Below are 22,451 nucleotides of genomic sequence, written 5' to 3'. Positions count from 1 at the left end.
ATTTTTTTAGCCCACATACTAGCCTGTCCCTGAATGCATCATTTAGAGTATCTCCAAACTCAGTGTTAAGACAGTTTATGAAACATGGAGACAAACTCACCCATTTCTTGATTCCACAGACAACTGCAGCTGCTTCCATGAGCAGACCTCAACAACAGTATAAGCTATCTATTACCCACAATACCTTGTATCACTCAATACAGTGGCCCTTATAACTCAAAATACACAATAGTAAGTTATTTTAAATTCACATTCACTTACCCTTGAACTTTTATCATATTTGCCACAAGCAGGTTCACAATTTTTCTTCTTGTACCATCAGAAAGGCAGTTTGTTGTCTCATATTCTTTGAATACTTGGTCACCACCTGGCTTTAAATACAGGGCTGCTTTGACAGTCTGAAATAACAAATTCATGACACATATTCAGAGAAACCTCTGGGTAGATAATGGAAACATTCAGGCTGACAAAGCTACTGTACCTGCAATACTGAATTAACTATTTTGACAACTAGGGATGTCTCCAGTACTGATATTGGGCCCATTACCACCCCCTAGTACTCAAAGGTCCTCAAATACTAGGCACCAATACCACTTAATGGCAACATTATGTTAACGTCACACAGGTTGAACAGATAGGTGGAGGGAAGTACTTGGCTTGGACTGACTGCAGGCTCTGCTCTTTTCTGTGTTTGAGACAGACACTCTCAAACATATATACAAGTTTATAGATAACTTACATCTCTTGCGATATTGCTGTCAGTAGATCCAACAATCAGCTGCCTTTTTATTGTTGAATCTGAACTTGACGATGACCCTTGAGCTGCACGTGATGGCAACCACTCAGATAAAGATGAGTCCTCCTAGTAAGAATCCTCAACACTGTTTCCTGAGCCCGATTACTTTGCAAGATTAAAAACAGAGCTGCAATTTTTTACCATTGCACTCTTCAGTGAAGGCCTTGAAAAACACCTAGGTACACCTAGTACCTCCTCAGCCGAAGTTCCAAGCAAGCTGATTCGATACTAAAATCTGACGTCAACAGACTGTGGGCCACCCATTGAACAGGGAGTGACATCACTGGAGCTCTATGTCCGACCCCATCCAACACGAGGATCAAAACAACTCACAAAACAACACTGTGGGCCTATGGGAAGGTGCAAACATTTCGATTACGCGCTGCTGTATTATGACGGCCCCGCTCATGTTGAGGTACTACTCAATTGTAATTGAAAATTAGTTGAGTAGAGTAGAACCAAGTAGTGCTAAAACTGTGTAATGAAAAGGGGCATTATAGCATATGTAGAAGACACATCTTTAAAGATGAATGTGAGGGGTTTTATATAGCTTCTGGGTTCTTGTGAAGTATTCTCATACAACATCTACAATTTTATATTTTGAAATTTACTTCATTTCCACAGGCTCTGCATTGGAGGCTGAAATGCAGCTTTGTTCTAAAGCCAGAATAATTTAATGTATATTGCTATACATCTCATTTCCAATTTATCTATATTATTTACAAAAAAAAAAATAAAAAATTTTCCCGTCTCATCCCTATGGGTGGTGTGTGTGTCTTCCTCAATCTCGGGTCCTCTACCAGAGGCCTGGGAGTTTGAGGGTTCTTCGCAGTATCTTAGCTGTTCCTAGCACTGCGCTCTTCTGGACTGAGATCTCTGATGTTGTTCCTGGGAAATTTTTTTTTTTTTTTTATATGTTCATGTTGTGTTGATGATATTTCTCAGTGTTGTAGGCATCAGATTCCGTTCCCTGCTAGCCGTCATGCAGACCGTGTTGAATTATTGAGTGGCCAGATGAGAAATGGTCCCCTCGTGCTTCTGGTCCAAATAAAATAAATTCCCCTCACCTGAGACAGAGGCTGTCTTAGTCCACTGCCTCCTGGACCTCTGAGTGGCAGACAAATAAGACAATTCAATTACTTTATTATTATATGAACATCCATAATGTTGATTCGTTTGTGGCCTAGCGTGATCCATTAAAAGAAACAACTATTTCAATAGCAGCCTTTTTTTGTTTGTCTGTTTGTTTTGTTTCTGTCTTTGTACATGTAAGTACTTACCCAAGGTACCTACATGCACCAGCATGTATCGGCCCTGAGCTGCTTTAAAAACGGTTATGGATCTGTTTCGCAGCAAATGTTTTGGCATGTTGCAGCAGGAAAAGCACAGGTGTAATTTGTGTAATTGTCAATGCTTGTTCATTATCATTATTCTCTACAAGTCAAGAAGTCATGTATATCATCTGTGTTAGATGTCCAAGCACAACTTCACTCAGTATTTCTCTCAATAGCACAAAATCACAATTACTACATTTTTTAAAGAAAATAAACAAATATTTTTCAGCTATGTTAAAGCTGTAAAATAGAGGATATTGTCCTGCATAAATTCAATATTATCAATGTGCTTTTTGGGGTCGGAGGTAGGTCTATCAAATGCACATGTAGGTATAATTAGGCCTGTGCAATTAATCGAATTTTGATTTTGATATCTGCGATATCTACCATCTATTATACTGTCGGCGAAACAAGTCGCGTATGTGGTGGCATTTAAAAATCAGCGTGGGTGAAAATGCCGGAAAGAGAGCAGCCACAGAAGTCTTTTGTTAACAGAAGAGGTAGAAGCAATTCCATTGTTTGGGAACAGTTTGAAGAAGAAACAGACGTAGATTTAAAAAAAAAAAAGTTATGCGCAAGATTTGCTACGCAATGGTGGCTATTTATACATGTGAATATATTTTATATTATTTGTTTTAAGGAGAATTAATTGTTTTGTTCAATAAATGCGACATATTTCCAAAGTCAATGAGTAATCATGTAAAATAATCGTGATTTCAGTAATGACCAAAATAATCATGATTATGATTTTTTCCATAATTGAGCAGCCCTAGTTATTATTACTACAATCATGTAACCCAGTGACAAACTATGTGAAATTATTAAAGTTTTGTTGCCCCTTAATTGTTTTTTTTTCTTAATTATAAAGCATGAAGTATCAGACGTGTCAGTTCATTTGTTGCTTGTAGCACAAAAGCCGATGTCCATCATACAAGAATAATCAATAACAATATCAATATCAAGAAACAGTTAAGTAGTAGGTGCAGGTCTAGAATGTTGACATGTTGACTCTGAGAAATGTAATATGCAGCATTACACTTTCGCTCTGTGTGTTGCCACAGGGACATAGTGTTGCCAAATTTTATTAGTCCAGAAAATCTTTTAACATTTAGTACCACTGCATCTACATTAAGAATTTCACTGCTCTGTTGATAATCAGCATCCCCCATTAGTCTAAATGTTCTGCAATGAGGCAACACCATTATCTTTGTTTTTAAGGGAAAAGTCACCAACAGTATTAGTATCAGTCCTATTCTGGGCTTCCCTCCATAATCTGTTTTGTGGTGACAACACAATGTGGCTGTACTTGTTGTGGAATGACCTGAATATGCCAGACATTGCTATGGGCTGTATTTTGTTGTCTCTTTCTCTCTCTTCTTCAGAATACAATAACAGCTGATGCAAGCGCTCACAGCACTTCCTGGGAGGAGAGTTAGGAGTGTTTGGCTAAATTTGGAGAGCATTGACAGTGAGAGAGAAGGAAAAAACATGGAAATAAACAGAAGTGCAATGAAATATTTATGATTCACTGCACGAAAATTAGATCACTGCTGCAGCTAATAGTAACAGGAAACTGAACATAGGAACAAAAATTTAATTTAAACACAAGTCTAGAAAGTTTGGGTGTTTTATGAACACAGCCCTGAAAAATGCTTAGTGCAAAATGAAAAAAGCATGCAAAGTAAGCAAAGAAGAGGAAAAGAAGAGAAACACATGGATAAAACACTAAACAGAGGCTGTGAAGGATGTAACAGAAATAAGGAATCAAAACAGTCAGTGCACTAGAGAGACAAAAAAAGAGGTTACTAGAGATAGACTGCACTGGGATTTTCTTACAAAGAAAAACACAAAATAAGAAACAAACATTTAATTGAATTATATCATTTACTGCAATGCACTCTAAGAACACCAGGTGGCACACTGATAAGATGTGTTGTATAAAATATTTGTTTTTAAGGAATTTGGCAATACAGTGGTGCGAAAAAGTGTTGGCACCCTTCCTGATTTCTTATTTATTTGCATGTTTGTCACACTTTTAATGTTTCAGATCAACTAAATTTAAATATTAATCAAAGATAACACAAGTAAACACATCATGCAGTTTTTAAATGAAGGTTTTTATTATTACGGGAAAAGAAAATCCAAAACTACATGGCCCTGTGTGAAAAAGTGTTTGCCCCCCCCGTTAAAACATAACTGTGCTTTATCACACCTGAGTTCAATTCCTCTAGCCACACCCAGGCCTGATTACTGCCACACCTGTTCACAATTAAGAAATCACTTAAATAGGACCTGCCTGACAAAGTGAAGTAGACCAAAAGATCCTCAAAAGCTAGACATCATGCTGAGATCCAAAGACATTCAAAAACAAATGAGAAAGAAAGTAATTGAGATCTATCAGTCTGGAAAAGGTTATGAAGCCATTTCTAAAGCTTTGGGACTGCAGCGAGCCACAGTGAGAGCCATTATCTACAAATGGTGAAAACATGTAACAGTGGAGAACCTTCCCAGGAGTGGCTGGTTGACCAAAATTACCCCAAGAGCACAGCCACGACTCATCCGAGAGGTCACAAAAGACCCCACAACAACATCCAAAGAACTGTAGGCCTCAGTTGCCTCAGTTAAGGTCACTGTTCATGACTCCACCATAAGAAAGAGACTGGGCAAAAATGGACTGCGTGGCAGAGTTCGAAGACGAAAATCGCTGCTGAGCAAAAAGAACATAAAGGCTCATCCCAGTTTTGCCAGAAAACATCTTGATGATCCACAAGACTTCTGGGAAAATACTCTGTGGACTGACGACTGTCCCATTACGTCTGGTGTAAAAGTAACACCACATTTCAGAAAAAGTACATCATACCAAAAGTAAAATATGGTGGTGGTAGTGTGATGGTCTGGGGCTGTTTTGCTGCTTCAGGACCTGGAAGACTTGCTGTGATAAATGGAACCATGAATTCTGTCTACCAAAAAGTCCTGAAGGAGAATGTCCGGCCATCTGTTCGTGACCTCAGGCTGAAGCGAACTTGGGTTCTGCAGCAGGACAATGATCCAAAACACACCAGCAAGTCCACCTCTGAGTGGCTGAAGAAAAACAAAATGAAGACCTTGGAGTGGCCTAGTCAAAGTCCTTACTTGAATCCGATTGAGATGCTGTGGCATGACTTTAAAAAGGCAGTTCATACTCAAAAACCCTCCAATGTGGCTGAATTACAACAATTCTGCAAAGATGAGTGGCCAAAATTCCTCCACAGCGCTGTAACAGACTCATTGGAAGTTATCACAAACGCTTGATTACAGTTGTTGCTGCTAAGGGCGGCCCAACCAGTTATTAGGTTTAGGGGGCAAACACTGTTTCACACGGGGCCATGTAGTTTTGGATTTTCTTTTCCCTTAATAATAAAAACCTTCATTTAAAAACTGCATGATGTGTTTACTTGTGTTATCTTTGACTAATATTTAAATTAGTTTGATGATCTGAAACATTAATGTGTGACAAACAAAAAAATAAGAAATCAGGAAGGGGGCCAACACTTTTTCACACCACTGCACAATGAATTTTTCTTTCTTTTTTTATCTTTGGTACGATTTTAATTTGTGGTACAGTGAAAAAGACAAATATTTTTGCATTTCCTGCTTATTATATGCCAGAAAAGTGGACTTTTGTTGAGTTGGGTGTTTTGCTTATGTTCTGAATATTTCCCCTTTCTTTATTATTATTTATTTTATAGAGATGGGCCAGATCGCAGCATTATGGGCCGGTAAATCTCTAGTATTTTGTGACCAGATAGCCTTAGTTGTAGTGACAGGTGAAGCATGTTAGCATTGTCATTGTATGTTTGGATCACTGGCATGCTAATGTCGCCACTAATCAGTATCAAAAACAAACTTTGCACTGCATCTTTTTAATATATTAAAGCAGCACTATGTAACTTTTGCTCATGGTTTCCCCCATCTGGTTGAGAAGTTGTCTGTTACCAGTGTCATAAATACTGTCATTGTATAATCTTCCCCATGGGCAGCGCAACACACATCAATTTGACTAAGCTGACGAAACCAGCAAATCCAGAGTGTAAGCCCATCTGATATTGATTCTTGTTCAAGCTCTTGTCCGATCGCTCTCTCCCTCTTTCTTTTCTTCACTTTCTCCAACAACACCCTCTTTGGTTTCTTTGCTGGCTCTGCCATGGCATTGGTTTTGAGAATACGGTGTTACATCATTTTGTCTTATAGTTAGCTGTTGGCTAACTCCACCCAGGCCGTGAGTAAAATGCCTTAAAGCAGGTCGCACTCTGCAGCAGATGGACGGGGCCGAGTGATCCTACCCGAACACGAAAGTTACATAGTGCTGTTGCAGCTGATGCAAACCCACTCAGGCTGCAGCAGTGATAGAATTTGTCCAGTTGAGTTGTTCTACCACTGAAATAATTTTAGAGACATTACTTTAAGGTTGAAAAACTACATAGTCTTGCTTTAAAATCACAATTTTGTCTTGGTATAATTTGTTTTCTTTGAGCATCATAAATTTTGTTATTAGAAATGGAGGAAAGTAGCTGCAGGAGTAGGAAGCAGTGTCAGAAGTAGGTCATGTCTACACAGGACAAACTAACAACAAATGAGCAGACTGGGTGTTTCTGTCTTTTTTGAGGTGAGACTAATTCTGTCTCTCACTATCACTCTCTCTTCATGGTTTGCCAGCAGTGTGTGAGTGTCTCATTCTTTTTCTTCCTCTCTATTAAAAATAACTCCAGTGGATTTAATCAAACACAGTGTCATAATCTCAGTGTGTGGTTAAAACCTGTCACCTTGTAAGGAAAATGGAAAAAAAGCTTCTGATGACTTGGTGATTGGAAAATCCATTGCTTTGTCTTCCCTATTTTTCTCCACCACTATAGTTCTCCTTCATATCCTTGCTTCATTTCTCCTTCTAGACTTATCACCTGCTTTTTATCTCATTTTGTCTCATTTTAGACTGTGTGTGCATTAAGCAGGGTAAATTCAAAAGCATTATTTTTGTTCCAAAATGACACGTTAGAGGTTTCAGTAAAACAAGTACTGTATTTTCCAGACTATAAGTCACGCAGAGTCACTTTTTAGCAAAAACGGCCTTATTGAACAGAAAAATATACAGTATATATAAAGAAGATGTTATGAAGATATAATGAAGAATGTAGGCTAGACATAACAAGCAGTAGAGCATTACGAAATTTTTTTATCTGTGGTAGGTAACGTTACTGTGCCAACATCGGGATGGGGGAAAATAAAACAAGGTCTTCTTCTCCTCTCTCAGGATGTCTGAATGCAGACACTCGCTCCAAACTTTGTTTCAGCTGCAGATTTTTTTACCTGAACTTTGAAGTTGCAGTAAAGCTCTTTCTTTAGGTGACATTTTCAGTTGTGTTAAACTAGGAGGTGAGAGTTTAGTGTGAACATAAATGTTTTTACTTTTTCAGCAGTACAGTATTATCCTCAACTGAGTCAGGATCGCCATCTAACACTAGTCACTATTCGACAAATTGATGATAAATATGCACATATAAGTTGCTTTATTGTATAAGTCACAGGACAAGCCAGAGGACTAAAAAAAGTGTGACTCATTGTCTGGAAAATATGGTAAATATAGTACTGTGTTGTGGACTACTGTATGTTTCTGTGACATGGGTGCATGTACAGAACCCCAGAGTGCTCAAAATTGAATAAATATATAGGACCTTTTGAAATAACTAATTATTTTAATAAAAATACACATTATTTAAGTAAATAATATGACCATAACATTGTAAAATAATGCAGCACATCTTTAAAATTCAGCTCATGAAATTGTTTTCATTATTTTTTGAAAATGTGCTTAATATTAAATATTATTTCATTTTGTATGTATATGTGTATATCACAATAACAGAGTTTATTGCAAAACCCCTTTTTTTTTTTTTTTTTATCGCAGCAGTTTTTATTTCACAATGCTGTTTTCAGCAATGACTTGGCCTATCATTCAAGCCCAGGAGGGTGGGACCAGTTATGGGATTGGCTTCTCGTTCGGTATCGATTACTATTCCTTGTTATCTGCTCCTCTTGGCCCTCACAGCAGGCGCACCATGTCCATGTCGAATCTGCCCAGGAGCAGCTGTCTCCTAGTGTCAGTGTTCCAGCTTAACTTGAGGGATGTTAACTGGTCAACATGTCATTGCGGATAACTTACATAAATTACAAATACATTACAGATATCTGAAATGTGAATCCGGTCCACCTATTTTATGTTAAACTGGCTTATGCGTGTGGCTGTGGTTGGGGAGGACAGAGAAGCTGTAGGTGACTGTGATGAAGACTGCTCAAATCACTGCTTACCTTGATTAAAAAAAAAAAAAAAAAGTTCTTGTTTCCAGTCTAAACGTTTGTTTCAGACATCACTAGCTATTATTCTGATGTAAAGTAAATTTGAGAACTGTTGTTTTTTTAAAAAAAAAACAAGCATAATGAAATAATATAATATTGAGCACATTTTAAAACATAATGAAAACAATTTCATAACACTGAGCTAAATTTTAAAAATGTCACTTTACAATTTAATTTTATATTAGAAAATTGTGTGTATTTATTCAAATTATATTTTTATTCAAATTATATTATTTAAATATTATTATTTATTTAATAATTTTGAACACTCTGGGGTTCCATTTGCATGTTGGTTATCACACTGGTGGTTATTACATCGATTGCATATACCACTTTAAGCAATACAGTTTGAAAATGAAATGGAGCTATGGCTGGAAACCAACATGTTAATGCACTAGAGTCACAGAAGATGCATATCAAGACAATACAAGAGGCGCCATGCATTAACTCACAAAGCCTAGAAAGCATAGGATTGATAGCTTTTGTCCTGTTTTGTTTCAGCTTTCTCAACAAGAGCAATCAAGAACCTGGTTTAGCTTTTTTATCTGCACCTCCGTTGTCTGAAAACTTAAACACACACCTGACTGTGCATTGGCTAATCTTTTTCATTCTCATGAAATATGTGGGTTGCATAAGTCTGTCATTATATGAATCATTTGAAATAACAGAGCAAAGATCATGCAGATGTGCAGTTTACATTGCTTTCCTATAGAGAAATTTTCTGAAGAAAGACAATATATTATTACTCTGCTGAAGTTGTTAGCACTATGAAAAATCAACAGTCCACTCACAGTTGTACAGCAGTGTTACAAAGTGTTGCTTCTATTACTTCAATATATTATTCATTTAAATAATCCTTGCCTGAGTACAGACATTAGTTTAATTTTGGCCTGTTCATGGAATTAATAATTGGCAACAGCTGGTATGAACTGCCACGAATAACATTTACCATTTTAACTGGTTAAAGTGATGGTCAGTGTTGACTAAAAATGAGAAACCGCTGCCTGAATGTTTTGTGCACTGATCTTTACTAAGAATAAAAGGGTAGAGATTTACTATTGTTAGACTGTTAGAAATTACTGAGTCCCTTAGTGTGTTCTTGTTTAAACCTTTTGGAGAACCGGCCACAGTTCTTCAGATATGCTGTAGGCTGTCTCAGTGTCTTCTATTTAATTGCACTCACTCCATGATGTTTTGTTCGATCAGGGCTCCTTGGGGGCCAGACCATCCATCTTTTTTGTGTCTCTAGAGATAGTTTTTTTAACTCTGGGTGTATGTTGTGGCTTGTTATTATGAAACAGATTCATTGCAAAGTATCTTGAAAAAACTGGGCTGTGGGCATTTATAGGCAACAGGTGGTCACAGCAAATATTTATTTTAGTTAATTTATTTTCTGTTCACTACAATTTGTATGTATTTAACTGATAAAAATAATTCATAGAATTGTTTTTGAAAGCATCAAGGTCAAGGGTGCCGATAATTGTGGCACACATGATTTCATATAAAGTAAATTATTTGTTAATGTTATTTTTGTTTTTTGCTGAATAATTGTGCTTCAATTAAAGGTTGGATTTTTCTCTTTTTTTCTGAATTTTGGTTCTATTTTTAAAAAGAAACTGCATTTATTAGAAGCTTAAAATCTTAATCAGGGGTGCCAATAATTGTGGAGGGCACTGTAAGTGTGCAGTATGTATGCCAAATTTGGTTCATTTTTCATGACATCTTCCCCAAAGTCAGTTTTTAGTCAGTATTTTCCCCCTCTCACAAATGGAGTGACACTGAAGTCTGGGATTTATTAAAGCTCTGTGATGGAGAAAATTCAGCATGATTTTGATGGATCAAAGCTAAATGTGAAAGTTTTCTTTAGCGTTGTGGTTGAACGTGGTTCAGCAGTGACATTGCTATAGCAACCGTCAGCCGGCGTACATTACATCAGCAGTTCTACTGGTGGTGTGAATATGAACAAAAGTATAATATGACAAAAGTCCCTTAAGGTCTGTGGTTCTTGGGTCCATTTCTCAGTGGGGTTGTTCCCTTAAAGTGTTTGGTCTAAAAACGCCTATGTTGAGGGATTAGAATCTGAACTCAAGTGCCCTTAACCTTTATACTGTATTGTATATTTTTGATTTGGACCTGTACTCAGTTTCTACCGAATTAAAGCATTTAATCTTTCCTATTATGGGGCAGAACATTTTAAATCAACTTTGATTTTGTGAAACGTTTGATTTATGATGTTCACACTGTCCTGAGTCCCTCATCATATGTGACTCCCAGTCCAATGGAGACATTGAGCTGCTGGACGGGTGGCTGGCGGCCATCTTTTTCCTGTCTGTTGATTATTTTCAACACTTTCTAATCTCTTTGTTGTTCTTTTTATCACTGTCTCTTTTGTTTTTCTCATTAGTGTCAGGGCTCATTAAGCTGAGTGCATTAGTTCATGGGTTTATATGAATCAGTTTGATGAAGAAGCCTGGAGGCCCCATTGAGTCAAAAAGAACGAAAGAAAGGGGGAAAAAAACAGCTGGACATTTGGATGACAAACTCTTGGCTACTTTGTCTCTTACAGCTGCTCACTACAATCTCTTAGATATCACCATTTTCTTCATCTTAATTTTCTCTTTCTTTGTTCAAACTGATCAGGAATAATCACATCTGACTTTCTTCTGTCCTTCCTAAGTAATTTAAAGCTTCCTTCCCCTTTTCCCTTCCTCCATTTCTTGCATCTGCTGTTTGTTTCATTTGTCTTCTTTTTTAAACATATTTCTTTGGATCTTGATCTTTTTCCTTTCTCATTCCTTGTTTATCCCCCTTTGTTCTTACTTAATTGGTTTTCATTTCATCACTTTTCTTCTCACTTACTTTCTGTTTTTCTTTCCTCCTTGTTTTCATCATTTTCTCTTACCTTTTGAGCCTTCACTGTTTTCTACCCAGCTCCTTTATCGTTTATTTCCTGTATTATTCTTAAAAGCTCCTTGTTCTCTACCTTCCTCCATTTTACATTTGTATTACCTTTCTTTGCCTCTACCCTTTTCTTTTTCTTTTCTTATTTCCCATCATCTTGCCCTTTATGTGTAATTCTTTGGTCATTGTTCGTCATTTCTTGCTTCCTTTCCTAATTTCCCCCCCTTCTTTTGTTTCCCTCTTTCACTCATCCTGATTTCAGCTTGTTTCCCTTCTGGTTTTCCTTGCCCTCTTGTTTACTTTCTCCATTGTATTTGGCCCTCACACTTTTCTGAAGCGTGCACTGTTGCTGTCTCTACTTTCTTCTTACATCTCACTTTGTTTATATTGTTCTTCCCCTTTTTGTAGTTACTTCATTCCTTAGCTTTCTTCCCTGTCTTTCCTTAATTTATGCTTAATAATTTTTCTTCTTTGCTTTGGTTTTTCTAATCCTTTAATTTTTATCTGTACTTCCTTCCTTTCACCTTTGAGCTGCCTCCCGTTTTCCTTCTACCTTCATTCCTTCCCTCAGCTCCTTTCACCACCTTTCATCCCCTACACTTTCTTCTGTCACCTTCATCATGTCCTTGCAACACTCGTATTTAACCACAGCATATAAATCTGATCCATCACACTTTTATTGGTTCTGTCTTAAATCTTAAATGAGCTCTAGACACAGAGACAGAGAAGAGGAATGGGTTTACTGGGCAGTGCTGTAACTTCACAAGGTCGATTTTGTATTTTCCTCGCATCAGAGGAGCTGCCAGCTGTAATGAGGCCCAGCGCCATCAAGAACTAGAACTTAAATTTAAACCAATAATCATTTTCACTTCAGCAGCCCCTGCCAGAAAACACTTCAGTGTTTCCATTTTGTCTGTTTTGATGTGCCTCCTTGTCTGCAGTTTATTATTCTGGACTTAAGGCGCTGCACTTGAGGCCTGCAGCTGAAAAAAACTGTTTGTGTTTAAGGTTACTACAGTCCAGTTTGCCAGATTTACACCACCCACATTTAGATTTTACAGCAGTTGCTGTTGTGGTTGACTGTTGTTTTTGGAAAAAAAAAACCACTGCACATTATAAAGGCATACTTCATGCTCATATCTATGTATCAAGCATAGTTCAAGCTTTTATATTATTTATTTTTGGCAGTTTATTTTACTGTTTCATGATGGAGTAATATAATCTGGTAGTATTTAGCCTAAAAGGGAATGGAGTCAGTTTTTATCTATCCTGTTTCATGGACAAATGCCACAAAGTGCTTTCCATGAAAAGATACAAGAAAAATAAAGCAAATACCAGCAGAGAAATAGTAACTACCTAAGTACTGTTAATAGTATGTATCCAATACAATTTTTTTCTTATGACATACAGGTGAAGACACACTCTTTTACTTCAGTAAGGACTTTTTGCTGCTAAATACCTTTTTACTTAAATAACATGTTGAATACGTACTTTTACTTGTACTTATTTTTCAGCAAAGTCATTATGATGTCAACTAAGGCAAATTAAGGCTTGAAACATATCAAACAAGCATGCAGATGCAAATGACAGCACCTGCAGTGCACCTCCATGGTGAACACTGTCAGCATGAACTCTTATGGATCATTGAAAATGATCTAGCTCAGTCCATTATGGGAGATGTCGGCAGCACAGAACCTTTTTGTGGTTGTTTCAGGTGCAACTTAACACAAAGAGAAGAGGTTGGTTTCTCTTGTTTCTACCACATATGAACCTGCAACACTCAAACTGCAGCTAAAGTTAATGTTTTGTTAGGATTTCCAGGTAAAACACTTACTGAACAATAATGCATGATCCAGTTGTGCATACTGTAGTTCAAAACATCTGCCTATGTTTACTTGCGTGAAGTATGTTTTAGGCCCAAGACATCATGCTGCCTCTTCTTTCTTGTTTGATAATGGTTCTTGTTTTCCGTGACTAGTCTATAAACCAAGTCCATGTAACTCTGCATGCACAACAGACCACAGATCAATTTATCAACGAAGCACAGCCATCCCCACTTGTCATTGACCACTACTTCAAAATGAGCAAGAAAAAAGAGTAAAATACTAAAAATGAAAATCTGGTAGCAGACAAGAAAGCTATGTCAGTTGCATGCAGTTACAGACGCTACAGAAACAATTAGATCAACCAAAAGCTAAAAGGTATTTTGGTTACTTGGATCTTTCCATATTGCTATATGTGCTGCAGTAAAAGATGTGGCAGGTTTTTCCAATATCGGTCCCAGTTTCTGTTGTTGACAGATGTGGGGATTTCCAACAATGATCAAAACCAAAATGCCAGTGTTAAGTTTGCTAAGATACAGCCTTTAGAAAGAAATGTCAATATTATGACAGACTTTATACTGTGAATGAGGAATGTCAGCCAGAATAACTTGTATAGCAAAAGATTATCCCTGAAGAGATGCACCACTTACTAATATATCCAGACCATTTACTCACATGCAAGCAGAGTATGACGATGGAGATTAAAAAGTAGCTAGAAAGTTGGGTCACTTTAAAATAGCTGGTAAAAGCACATACAGAATATTTATGCTTTTAACCATGTTCTAACTCAGTACTTGGTTCACTGGACACCCGATGTGGAGTGCACATTTAAACCACAGAATAGTTTCAATTATTTATTCATGATCTTGTCATTGTGGATGCTTTTGTGTATGCAATAAAATAATATCAACTTATTACAATAAATGAAAACTTGAATAAAGAGTAAATCTAAATGACACATTATTTTCACTCACATCATGAATGCATCCACCATCTCAGTCTTCACTACACTTCAGGTCAAATCAAAATATTTGGTACGCTTGGATCAGTTCTCTTTGTTCTGCATTCACACACACATGGTTTGTAGGGAAACAAAAGGATCTGCAGGTCTGAGGGGTATATACTCTCGGGTGTGGATAATGTAGTGATTAAGGGAAGGTAGTTTAAGGCAAATTCACTTAGACTTAAGATTTAACAAACCATCTGTTAAAACTGGATGTGATGTCACTGTAAGAGAAACTTGCTTATTTCCCCCTACAAACCAGATTTATCTAAACTTATCTTTCCATTCATTGGAGTATATCCTAAAACTAAAAGTCTAAGCATATGTCCCTGCAGAAAATCCACCTTTTCAAGTTGCAATTTCTAGCACCTGTTGAAAGTGCAATTTAAAGTTGTTACTTTACAGGGAAAGTGTGTAAACTGAAAGATTTTGCAGCATCTAGTGATGAGATTGCGAAGTGCAACCTCCAGAACACCCCTTGCACACCCACCACCTTATCTGAGGAGCAAGGGAGGGTATGGTGGCACCTTTAACCCTCTGGGATCTAAGGGTGTTTTGGGGCTCTGGAAAAGTTTTGACATGCCCTGCCATGTACTTTTTTCAGTTGCTTTTAAACCGGGATCGACGAACGCGCCGGCGTGTTTTGATGCGTCTTTTTCTGATAAGGCCGAAACAAACTTAAATTACTCCGTCAATTTTGATCGTACAGATAAAAGAAGTATATCATTCAAATCTGTAAAGGGTCTAGTTTTAGTTGTATAACATCATAATAACAACAAAACGCTGGGCTTTTGTTAAATAAAGAAAGTCGACAGGGTGCGCTCTGTCTTTTCTGTCTCTGTCATCTCTCTTCACAGACACGTGAAATGTTTTTTTTGAAATGAAACAAAGGAGAAGTACATTTTCTCCTGTCTCACCTTGTCAGTGCTCAGACCACACGCAGCACACTGCATCAAATTGGTCTGCATGGCTGTCATCCCAGAAGGAAGCCTCTTCTAAAGATGATGCACAAGAAAACCTGCAAACAGTTTGCTGAAGGCAAGCAGACTAAGGACATGGATTATGGAACCGTGTCCTGTGGTCTGATGAGACCAAGATAAACTTATTTGGTTCAGATGGTGTCAAGTGTGTCTTGCAGCAACCAGGTGAGGAGTACAAAGAAAAGTGTGTCTTGCCTACAGTCAAGCATGGTGGTAGGAGTGTCATGGTCTGGGGCTGCATGAGTGCTGCCGGCACTGGGGAGCTACAGTTCATTGAGGGAACCATGAATGCCAACATGTACTGTGACATACTGAAGCAGAGCATGATCCCCTCCCTTCAGAGACTGGGCCACAGGGCAGTATTCCAGCATGGTAACGACCCCAAACACGCCTCCAAGATGACCACTGCCTTGCTAAAAAAGCTGAGGGTAAAGATGATGGACTGGCCAAGCATGTCTCCAGACCTAAACCCTATTGAGTATCTGTGGGGCATCCTCAAACAGAAGGTGGAGGAGCGCAAGGTCTCTAACATCCACCAGGTCTGTGATGTCATCATGGAGGAGTGGAAGAGGATTCCAGTGGCAACCTGTGAAGCTCTGGTGAACTCCATGCCCAAGAGGGTTATGGCAGTGCTGGAAAATAATGGCAGTCACACAAAATATTGACACTTTGGGCCCAATTTGGACATTTTCACTTAGGGGTGTACTCACTTTTGTTGCCAGCGGTTTAGACATTAATGGCTGTGTGTTGAGTTATTTTGAGGGGACAGCAAATTCACACTGTTATACAAGCTGTACACTCACTACTTTACATTGTAGCAAAGTGTCATTTCTTCAGTGTTGTCACATGAAAAGATATAATAAACTATTTACAAAAAAGTGAGGGGTGGACTCACTTCTGTGAGATACTGTATGTGCACACCCCCGAGAAATGACACAAAATATCAAACTTCATCATAGAATTTACTCACTTTTTCGGCGCGTTTGGATGATGGCGCGTTACGCACGTGAAGCGGCGCTCCTTACATTCCACACAGAGACAAATAGTTTAGCTTGTCCTCAGAGTAAAAACACTGATTTTAACTCAAATGAGGATCGTTTTCTCCTCATTGTGTTGTATTGTACAGCACTAATCCGTCCCATCTACATTGACTGAAAGGCTCATTATGCGCGTCTTTGTCTGGACGTTCAGTGCGTCTTTTGTGTTCTCAGGTAAATCACATGACTATTCATCCTCAGACACACCCTCTTGCATATGGCCTTTCTGGACAAAAAGTGTGTTAGAAAATTTAAATCAGTGTATTGTTTACTGTGAATGTGTGAACAAGATGACATTCACAGCACTCTGAAGTAAACACTTTAGCCTACAACATGCTGGTCTCCAAAGTCTTGTGAACCAATGTTCTGTTTGTGTTTTATGGTCTTATTTCAGTGAGTAAAAAATTGTAGTTTTTCACTAGCCATGCATAAACACTTTTTTCTCAAAAACACAATAATGTATAAACTTGAAGCTCACATATTATTGTAGCCCATTTTGTGCTGATTACAGTGTTATTAGACTTTAGACATTAATATGTTTAAAAAACACTGAAAAAAGCACAAATGTCAGGACATGTCAAAATTTGTCCAGGCCCCAAAAACCCCCTCAGACCCCAGAGGGTTTAACACATCGACAATGAAGGCACCGTGCATGTCATCAGAGTGCTCATATATCTTACAAATATCCTCCCGCATATACTCGAACAGAAACCAGACCACTCTAGTCTCACACATTGTTCCTTTCTGTGAACACTGGTTTATTGATTGGAGCTTGCTGTCTGTCTCTGTCTTTGTGTTTTCTCAAGTGAAACTTCAGAAGATCAAACCAGTGTTGGTTAGAGGACCAAAGCATGTACCACTGTCCCACTCACCTCCAGCTCTGCCCACAGCTCAGCTGCTTCCCCATGCAAGTTTTAAACCAAGTGTCAAACTTCAGAAAGACGTATGTGTTGCCTGTTTGACCAACAGAAATTTTGAGAGGTTACATTGATATCAATAGCTGTGTATACAGGCAACTTTATGCTGCACTAATAGTCAGAATAAACTGGGGGGATTACTAAAATATAAAATCACATGAACACCCATTAGGTTTTAAAGTTCCTATTTCAACAGAAACAAAACCAAATAATACAGCACAAAATGATAATAATAATAAAGACAAACAAAACTCCATGTCTCCCTTTGGATTTAAACAATGGTGACCTCTGCTCTGTAAACATCTGCCAGTATTTCCCTTTTCCAAATAACAGATAGAAATAGATCACAATGTGTATAACATTCGGTAACAAATTCACACACGCACACTCACACATATACTCATATACACCGTACATGCACAGTACACATAAGTGTACACACATACTGATGCACACATATTTGTATAATCAGAATCATCTTTATTTGCCAATTTTGTACACACAAACAAGGAATTTGACTGTGGTTCACTAAGCTCTCTATGCACAAGAATTACATATTATGGTATGGTAGTCATCTCTGTGCATCAGTGCTGACACTGTAATTTGTATTATTAATATACAGTTATTAGGGCTGTGCGATTAATGAGATTTTGATTTTGATTTTGGGTCTCAACAATCTCAAAAACTATGTAATCGAGAAAAAGATTATTCCGTTTTCCAATTTATTTTGGCCTGCGTTCTTAATGCGCACTTTCACCCCTCCAGAAGCCTGAACTCTCTCAGCCTATACTGTTGGCGAAACAAGTCGCGTATATGGTATCTGGTGGCATTTAAAAATCAGCATGAGTGAAGATGGCAGAAAGAGAGCTGCCACAGAAGTCTTTGGTCATCAAAAGATTAGACAAAATTTATTGATCCACAAGGGAAATTCCTTGGTCACAGTAGCTCAGTTACACAAAGACACTCTTGAAAAATATTAAATAATAAAAATGAAAATAGAATGGAATAATAAAGCAGAATATACAGCATTTGCATATGTACAATATACACACAGATAGAAGTAAATAAGTTAAGTTAAGAACACACACACAGCAGTGAACACACACCCGGAGCAGTGGGCAGCCAGGGCTGCGGTGCCCGGGGAGCAGTTGGGGGTCCAGGGCCTTGCTCAAGGGTCTGACCTCAATCGTGGTATTGAAGGTGGACAGGGCGCTGGCTATTCACTCCGCAATTTTCAGGTTACAAGTCCGACTCGCTATCCATTAGACCACGATTGTAAATATACACTATATACAAACCTTCATGGTCAACACTACAGAAGAGACTGTGGTGGAGGATGGTGGAGTCATCTGCTGCAAAGGGGGGAGTTATTAAACAGAGGGATGGAGAACAGTATGAATGAAGTCACTGTTCACTGTGAAAAGAAAGAAGTAGAAGCAATTCTGTTGTTTGGGAAGAGTTTGGATTCGAAGAAACGCACGTGGATCAAAAACATATTATCTGCAAGATTTGCTATGCGCTGGTGTTGCCACTGCTTGGTAACACCACAAATCTTTTTAACCATCTTAAATTTACACAGAGACCGACATATGACCAACTAATAAAAAAGAAATGGAAAGAACAACAAACAACCCCCACAACGCCCCTCACTACACACTCATCTATTAAAGACACACTTCACTGCAATGCTGAAGAATATAAAGAGCATGTATAAATAGCAATGTTATTTATAACATGTTTTAAGGAGAAGTCATTGTTTTGTTCAATAAACATATTTCCAAAGTCATTGAGAAATCGTGTAACATAATCGTGATTTCAGTAATGACCAAAATAATTGTGATTATGATTTTTTCCATAATTGAGCAGCACTAATAGTTATTACAGTCATTATTATTGTAATCATTGTTATTATTAACATTTTTTTTTGCTGGAAGGATCAGCTTTCTTTGAACATTTTTCTTTTTGTAGCATCTTTTCTGCAGTGGAAAAAAAAACAAACTCACTTTCAAAACTATACAAAACTTTTGTAAGTGGAATTGGCTTGACATGTAATTAATCGAATGATAATTGTTAATTGAAAGCACCAACTGTGAGAGTAATCTTTTGCTATTTTTTTTATCGATTTTGATATAGTTGACCAAAAGCTTGATCCATTAGACAAGAAAATACCAGAAAATCCAGATAAATCGATAATTTAAATAATCATTCATTGCACCCCTAAAATTAAAGTTTTGTTGTTTCTTGACCAACTTCTAGTGGCTATTAGAGGGTTTTCCTTCCTGATAAACACAAAAAAGGTTAAAAAACTTTATGTGGTCATCAGAAAGTTCATAAGAAATTGTCCTTGACGTGCCTATAAAGACCACAAAGTTGATGTTATAATAGTTCACTGGTAATTTCTTCACACCATTTAGTTTCAGTTTCCAGTGCTTATTTATTTGTGGTGTTCTCTGTTCCTGAAATAGCCAGATACATTAGTGACTCAAGTTGCTGCAGTTTCAAACTGTGTCTGCCTCACTTGTGTGTTATTCACCCGCCTTGACACTTGTTTTCATCTTTTCTGCACTAATTTGTCTTTTTATCTATTTCCACACTTACCTTTTTACTGTTATACCTCTAATGTTTTTGGATTTTTGTGTTTAAACTTTGTGTTGGGTGGTTATTTATTTCCATAAATCCCTTAGAGGGTTCTGTGTCTCAACTACACATATTTGTTGTTTTTATTTAAGTGTTGTTTTTTTCCACTGTAAATGGATTGATTTTAAAAAATAGTGTGTGTCGTTGTGTGTATATGTTTGTGTTACAGGACCTATGCACTGCGGCGTGTGCGTGATACCTTCAGGGCCAACAGGAAAGTAGATGATCCCAGAGCTGTGGAGAGACTGATTGAGGAGGGACAGCAGACACTGGCACTGATACAGAGACAGGTGACTGTACACACACATGCTTCTACCTTTGTGAGGACAGTTTTTGAAGAACCCCAGTTCTCACCCTCACTCTAACCTAAACCACACAAACATTTCACCTCGCTCTAGAAAATGAGGACCAGGCAAAATGCTGTATTTTACAAAAATGCCCTCACACCAAAGCTGCAAAACTCTAACGTGTCCTCACAAAGATAGCCATACAACTGCACACTCACAAACTCTCCCTCAGGTTAACCAAGTTGACTAGTATGCAGATGAACACCTGTTTACTGATTGACCACCTGGCATACACGCACACCCACACACGCCTTTATAAATGTGGCAACTCTGAGCTAATCACTTCACTGCTGGTCACTTAGTTCCAATAATGCAACAGCAGCCCCAACGGGGGATTGTTAGTCTCTGCTTGCCTTTCGTACTGCCTTTCATCTGAAATACACACACATAAATGTGTGAGTGCATATGTTAGAGCAGTAGGATTTGTAGGTCATGTAGGTTTGTGAATGCATCACACACATCAGGCAGTGGTGGGAGGAATGTGTTGGTGGACTTGGTCATATGATGGATCTTTGCAGACACACACATATTCATAAACATAGACTGATAAATTTCACATTCAGCAAACAAACACTCCAGCTGTCAGTCAGCTCCTCTGAGTTTACTGGAGTCAACTTTAATGATCAAATTTACATACTGACATTTGTGAATAGGAGGCAGTCATGATGATAATGGTGGTGATAACAATAGATGAAAGAACTATAATATTTATGAAGCACTTAAAAAAAGAAAAGATGAATTTGCGCTCATAAAACATGAAATAAAAAGAAAGGAAATATAAATAAAATGATAAATGCAGCAGTAATGCAGTCATTTTTATTTTATCATTTTATGGTTTAGGCACAGTGTGGCTCAGCAATTATTCCACTGCATAAGAAAAACAAGCAGGCATGGAGTCACATAAAATGAGGTCAAGAATATTTTAAAATAGAATGTGAAAGACAAACAAATGGACATGAAGTAATTACCATTTTAAGAGTACGTCTTATGCAACAACCTGCAGCATCTGTGGACTGACAAACTGTAGCTTGTGATCAGCTCATCAGTTTCCTTCAAAAGCCAAAACATCTCTTGTTTAAAAATGTATAAATGTACATGTGATGCATTTCACCACAGTAAGAGTCTTGCATTCACTTTCTATCTCTGCAGTCTGATCTTACAGTTTATTTGAAAAAATAGCTTTCTGAACTAAATCCATCTATAATCCACTGAGAATTAGACCGAAAAAGACCCAAAAACAGAGACAAACTGTGAAAATGCAGCAGCAAAAGTTAAAATAATTTATGATGAAGGTCTGAGGATGTAGATGTAATGTTAAAGCTACTTTCAGATATCTTTTGAACTGCTACCAAAATGATTGAGTCAGTTACAGGACAAACATAGACAGTCAACTATCTCTTGCAGTAGATGTTGGCTACATACAAACCACTGTTTTAATGTCCCACAGTTTATCTTCTGCTGCCAGACTGAAGCCAGTGAACAGTCTTTTATTCAAAGTGTGAATCCAGTTTATACAGAGCAGAGGCACACTGAACAAGTCAACCATCTTTTCCACAAACCTTGTTGGTTTGGAGGCAACACCCGTAACCAGGTAACTGTGCACAACCAAGATAACGACGACTATAACCACGGTAACTGTGCAAAATAAAGGTTTTGAAAAAATGCAGGAGAAAAATGTTTGAAAAACGACTAAAATGATTCATTTTTAATTAAGACTAGACTAAAACTAATAAATATCAAAACATTGTTGTCAAAAGACTAAAAGTGAAACAAATTCATGTGCTACTGAAAATGCCAGTTTGTTTGACAACTGTCCCTCCTCTGACCATTGTCAGTAGGTATTCACCAGAGTTGACCCTGCCGTGCTTTGTTCTTTCAGAGATGCTCTGACTCATTTGTCTTTTCATAACATTTTAGCAGTTGTAAAAGTTGCTCCAGTGTTGATACCATTTCTCTAGTATCTAACATGCTGTAGTTCATTTTTGGAAACATATTCAGTGTTGAAGCTTTCAATAAGACTGAGTACAGGAAATAGGAGACCTTTTTCTTGTTGTCAGTAGACTGCAGTCATGTCTTCTAGTGTTTGCACAATCATGCTCCCATTTGTAAAATCTATACAATATACTGCAGCTGTCCACATCTGTCCTGGAATATGACCAAGAATTAATTATTTAACAAACTTCTTTATTGTAGTGATGCAAAGATCCTGCCAATCCAATATTGGTAGTTACAGCTCATACATCACATTCATTGAGCGGTATATTGGTTTAATTTCAAGAGCTCTGT

General features: G+C 37.7%; 1 protein-coding gene across 1 annotated transcript in view; it reads left to right on the top strand.

Annotated features, from left to right (window-relative positions):
- The window catches only part of lyrm4b (LYR motif containing 4), a 57,582-nt gene that overhangs the window by 5,686 nt on the left and 29,445 nt on the right, over positions 1-22,451 (top strand). The window contains exon 2 of the mRNA XM_026329550.1: positions 19,988-20,108. Coding sequence (XP_026185335.1) covers positions 19,988-20,108 — 121 coding nt within the window. The remainder of the gene's footprint in view (positions 1-19,987; positions 20,109-22,451) is intronic.

Source organism: Mastacembelus armatus, unplaced genomic scaffold, assembly GCF_900324485.2.
Source record: "Mastacembelus armatus unplaced genomic scaffold, fMasArm1.2, whole genome shotgun sequence".
NCBI lineage: Eukaryota > Metazoa > Chordata > Actinopteri > Synbranchiformes > Mastacembelidae > Mastacembelus > Mastacembelus armatus.
The sequence above is the reverse complement of the archived record's forward strand: the minus strand, read 5'-3'. Positions and strand labels throughout refer to the sequence as shown.